This window comes from Alligator mississippiensis, chromosome 11 (assembly GCF_030867095.1).
Source record: "Alligator mississippiensis isolate rAllMis1 chromosome 11, rAllMis1, whole genome shotgun sequence".
Classification (NCBI taxonomy): Eukaryota; Metazoa; Chordata; order Crocodylia; family Alligatoridae; genus Alligator; species Alligator mississippiensis.
In genome coordinates this window covers 27,513,343-27,518,382 of record NC_081834.1, presented here as the reverse complement: position 1 = coordinate 27,518,382, position 5,040 = coordinate 27,513,343, and the positions used below count along the sequence as shown (strand labels likewise).

The following is a 5,040-nucleotide window of genomic DNA, read 5'->3' as shown; positions in this document are numbered from 1 at the left end:
GCCCAGCTGATGGACTGGGATTGGGACCCAGTACCACCCTGTGCAGGGATGAGGCACCCCTCACCTAGAGTAAGGAGGGGATTCAGGCACCACCCTGTCTCAGCAGAGGAAGGGTAACCTGACCAGAAGGCTCCCCTGCCCCTCAGGAGCCCTTATCCAGTCACACATGGGTTCATTCCTCTCCTCTGGTACACTTCAGCCATCACATGGAAGCACTGTCTTCCCCTAGAGGGATAAGGACATGAGGGCAAGAAAGGTTTCTCCTCTGGTCTAATGCTAGACCCTACATCATGACCATTAGCCTCTCTCCTTCCCCCTCCCCTGAATGGGAGAAGAGTTCAATTTCCATGTTCATTCCTCTTCTCTTCACATTGCCTTAGTGTTTCTGAATGTCTAGGTTGCCACTAATGGGGTGAATGAGGCTTAGGGTGGGCCAGTCCCTCCCCTTCCAGTCCTGCTGCTGAAGAGGGGGCCTGGGAACCACAGAGGCCTTAAATGTGCTTGAGACTAACCTGAGATTTGAAGGCTGAGGCTCACAGGAGACTCCCCACTAGGGACTGAGGGATTCTCCTGCCCTCTAGTGGGAGTAGTGGTAGCAGTGGGCCTGTCTCCAGTCCTATAGACCAAAGGACTCTCTTCTTTCCCCTTAGGAGTGGTAGTAGAAGGCCTCCTCAGCTGCATTAAAGGCCACAGCAGAGGATGCCTCTCTCTCTCTCTCTGGGAAGGCAGGATGGCAGCAGGGGCACTCTGGCACTGTCTCCCGCTGCTGGGGTCCCTCTGCCTGGGCCTGGGCTGGGCTGCTGCCTTCTTTTCTTCCTGCCACACTTAGTCTGCTTGGCAGGGAGGAGTTCTCAGGGGCCCCAGAGCACCAGGTCTTGGCAAAGCTGAAGTGAGGCAATCTGGAGCTCTCAGCACATAGCAACATGTGGCTCCTCTCCAGCCACTCTGCCCTCACATATGCCCACCCCTCACTGTGTCTGGTGATGAAGGAGGAACTGCTTTTCCCAGACCCAGCGGGCTTTGAAGTGTGTGGGATCTAGGAGCTGGGTCCACTCAACAACAGGCCCAACACTTCCATCCAGAGAGGGTCCCGGGGTTCCCTGCACAAGGAGTCTCCCTAGTGACTCAGGAGAACAGGGGATCTACGAGTCTGGACACACTATATACCACCATCCTATATACTGGTTTTGTACTGATATAAATGATCCCAGGCTCTGGAGCAGACAGACGACCTGCTATCTCAGGGTAAGTGGTAACAGAAGTTGATGCTCTTACAGTTCCTGACCACTAGGTGGCAGGAGAACACGATTTGCCTTATATCAAGCAGCTACCCCAGGATTGCTCTGGACCCATAGTGTAACTTACCCCAGTGTCGTTTTAACTCTGATGTTTCCCCCAGGGTAATTCTACAAGGGCTTCAAGTCAGGCATTCCAGTGTAGGGCTGAACGCTGTGTGTCCGCTCCTTCCTGACACCCATGTACATGGGCTGATTGCACCCATGCAAATGGGCCATGTGTCCAAGCCCTGAAGGACACTACAATGAATACAACAATAAATCAGCCTGCACACATCAGCTTAATGAAGGGCCCTGCTCTGCCTGCAGGGAGCTTGGTCCCCTGGTGGGGATGCTCAGTGTCAGAGCTAACTCAGCCAGTCATGGAAAAGCAGGAGCAAGCAGCTGCCGGTACTTTGCTGACATTTGCATTTAGCAGTTAATGTCCTTGAGCTGGAGAAATCACCCAGGAGAAGGGGCCAGTTTCTCTTTAAGGGGGCAGGACTCTGGAAGCATCATGAAGAAAGAGTAGCTTTCCTTCTCCCCCACCTCCAGCCCCCCTTCCACTCCCCTCCCCCCCCCTTCCAGCTTCTCTTGGACTAGGGAAAAGTCAGACTCTCCTACCAGCCAGGGAAGTAGGGTTGGGGGGATGAAGCAGAGAGCTCTGTGCTGGGATGGGAGGCTGAGCAGGGGCGTGGGGTGAGGGAGGAGGAAAGCGGGGGAGGAGGAGAAGAGGGAGGATCTACTAATTACACAAAACAGCTCTGGGGGCTGCTGAAGTCCAGAATGAAGCACAGAGCAGCAGAAAGGAGTGCTGCAGTGGGAGCGGAGGAGCCCAGGCATTGCTAAGTGCAGGCACTGTGAGGGATTCCCACCCAGGGAGGATTCTGCAGCTCTGTCTCTTCTGGGGACTGACTGTCCAGCACAGCCACCACAGGGGACTGGTCAGGCTTCACCCAAAGTCCTTCTTCACCTGCCCAGCGAGAGGGGTGAGTAGCCAGTCGGCAGAAGTGGGATAATGGGGGAGCAGGACTAAACTTGCCCCTCTGCTTGCTGACCCACAGCTGAGGGAGTCTGGTACTTCCCCGGGAGCCTTTGCAATGGACATTGGGGTTTAGGTTCCTGACCTTGCTCATTTTCTCCCTGGGGAAGGATGGCTGCTGAAGGGGCAGAATCCAAGCCCATGCCTCCTGTCACCCAGTCCAGGATGGAGAACTTCAGGAAGGTGAAGACATCAGAGGAAGACAGCCCGCTGCCCTTTACTGGCCTGGCCCCTGATGTGGTGGAAATGAAGGTGAAGGAGGGCAGCAAGATCCGAAACTTGATGGGGTTTGCCATGTCCAGGATGGAGCTGAAGGGCACTCGGCAGATTGTCTTCAGTGGCTGTGGCCGGGCGGTCACCAAGACCATTACTTGTGTGGAGATCATGAAAAGGAAGCTGGGGGGTCTCCACCAGGTCACCAAGGTGCGCTACAAGACCCTGGTGGAAGTCTGGGAAAACAAGGACCCTCTGCCCAATGGCCAAGTGGAGACCCTGACTGTCCATAAGAATGTGCCCTCCATCTGCATCCTGCTCTCCAAGGACCCCCTGGATCCCAGTGAAATGGGCTACCAACCCCCAGAGCCCAGGGAAGGGCTCTGGCCAGAAGAGGAGGAGATAGAGGATGAGATATCCACTTCCTCCCCAAAGGGCATGAAGAGACCTTTGACATCTCCACAGGAGGAACTGAATAACAAGAAGTTGCAGGTACAGGTACCAGAGAGTCAAAAGGGCTCAGGGATGATGGACTACATGCTGGACTATCCTCACTGACTGCCCCACCTCCCACTCTGAGAAATAACCTAAGCCATACATAGTTTCTATAGAAATGAGATTCTATATTGAAGACACTCCAGATTTTTAGATGCTTTGTAATCAATAAAGGGACAATGAAGTCAGCAACTAGCTTGGTCATGAGTCCTGGTGGTCTTGGCTGTCCCCATGCTTACCTTCTTTCATAGACATGGGTAATCTTTCCCCCTTCCCTTCCCACACACACTCCTCTGCCTCTTTGGTAGTAGCAGGAGGAGGGCGAGCCATTTCCAAGCTGCAGGGAGTGTGGTGTGGACAGAGATACCCCTCCAATGGAAAGGCAGCAAGGTACAGGGGACAGCTCCTGGGCATATGGTTGCAGTGGGTTGGTGGTCATAATGGTGTGGGTACAACACCTTACACTGAGCTTCAGGTACCAGGTAAAGACTAAGTATCCTGCTCCAAGGAAAGTGCAAACTAAAAAGGAAAAAGGAGTATGATGGGGTATGCTCAAGGGGTGGGAAAGTAAAGGGGTGGCATGTGTGATTACTGATTGGAAAAGGTTAAACCTGCTAGCCACTGGATAAAGCCCAAGTGGCAGATTAACAGATGTGGAAATAGGGCAAGAGTCCCATATGGGAAGCCGGAGTGTGTGTGTGTGTGTGTGTGTGTGTGTGTGCGCGCGCGCGCGTGTGTGTGTGTGTGTGTGCGCGCGCGCACGTGCCCATCCGTCCTTCTACCCCTTCATGCATCCATCTCCCCCACTTTCTACTCTCTCTCAGAGAAATGGAAATTAAATATGAGGTAAATGAGCATCTAATATTCTTACAGGACACGGAGATGTGATTTGATTGGGGTGGGGGTGTTTTGAGGGGGTTTATTGTTCTAGCTGACTCTGCTCATTGCACTGTCAATAGTCCTTCACTATAACATCTGCTCCTTTGAAGTGGCTCCTGGTGCATCCAAATAGGAACAGGAAAATTCACAATCCCTTAACTTTTTTCTTGCCTGTGCCTTTGTGCTCACAGGACTGCCATGAGGATTTAAAACTCTTTTCTATCCTCTTTCTCTGTCTCCCACCCACCCACAACTTCCTTCTTGCTAACTACTGCCCTTTCTGAAAAGAATGAAGTTTCCGCAGCCTTCCAAAAGTCCCACTCTGTGGTGATGCCTTCTGCATATGTGCAAATAGTGATTCTCTCCTCCCTTGATGCTAGTGCAGGGGTAGTATTTCTGATACGTGGTTTATAGATCCAAACTCACTTTTTTTATTCCATTACTGGATTTATTCCTCTGTTGGGAACAAGGCCAGCAGGAAGAAGGGGCAGTGGAATCATTTGTATTGATGACTGTCCAGCTGATATAGATATGGTGACATCTTCTTTAGCTACAGGGTGGGTCTCCATCTGTACAGAGAAACCTCAAGCCAAGGGAGCTCATACGCATCAGTTGATTGAGGATAGGTCTGTCAGAGCCACTGTCCCTACCTCTGCCACCAAAAGAACAATCAGGGAAGGAAATCAGTTTGACTGATTTATTTCTAACCACAAATGGAATGAACTGATTTGATCTCAGGTTAATTGGTGTCAGAGACTGTAGCCTACATATGCAGGTTGTCTTGATGGTAGCCCAGAAAGGCTTTGAAATGGCAGGGATGTGACCCAGAGACCAATCTCTTACTCAAAGTAAGAGGAAGTCCCATTTTCATGGCCTTTGGGTCTGTATGTAGAGTTTGCAATGTAGGATCCAGTCCACCCTCAGCCTGCATGGTGAGACCCAGCTGAGGGCACTGAGAACCTTACAGGTTTGGTCCCTAACATCAGGAAATGTGGTCAATCCCTGTGAGGGTGGCATTCATTGTTAAAGTGGTGTAGGACACTCTTCAATAAGCAGATAAAGAGACTGAGTGAGTTACAGGATGGGAAAGGGTAAGGAATAGTATGAGGAAACCCAAGAGGGAGGATTGCTTCTGAC

The 5,040-nt window shown here is 51.7% G+C and overlaps 1 protein-coding gene across 2 annotated transcripts; it reads left to right on the top strand.

Moving 5' to 3' along the window:
- The first annotated feature begins 1,892 nt into the window (after nucleotides 1-1,892).
- Nucleotides 1,893-3,219, top strand: RPP25 (ribonuclease P and MRP subunit p25). Of its 2 annotated transcripts, none has more exons than XM_006264004.4 (2): nucleotides 1,893-2,263; nucleotides 2,476-3,219. In XM_006264004.4, the coding sequence occupies exon 2, from the start codon at nucleotides 2,482-2,484 to the stop codon at nucleotides 3,085-3,087; it is 606 nt and encodes a 201-aa protein (XP_006264066.2). In that variant the 5' UTR covers nucleotides 1,893-2,263; nucleotides 2,476-2,481; the 3' UTR covers nucleotides 3,088-3,219. The 2 variants fall into 2 exon arrangements, with proteins under 2 accessions (XP_006264066.2, XP_019332929.1); XM_019477384.2 differs by having other exon boundaries at nucleotides 1,894-2,263; nucleotides 2,427-3,219.
- The last annotated feature ends 1,821 nt before the right edge of the window (nucleotides 3,220-5,040 follow it).

Bases quoted from the DNA above. Each gene is read 5' to 3' on its own strand.
- RPP25 (XM_019477384.2), top strand. From the start codon at position 2,428: ATGGCTGCTGAAGGGGCAGAATCCAAGCCCATGCCTCCTGTCACCCAG.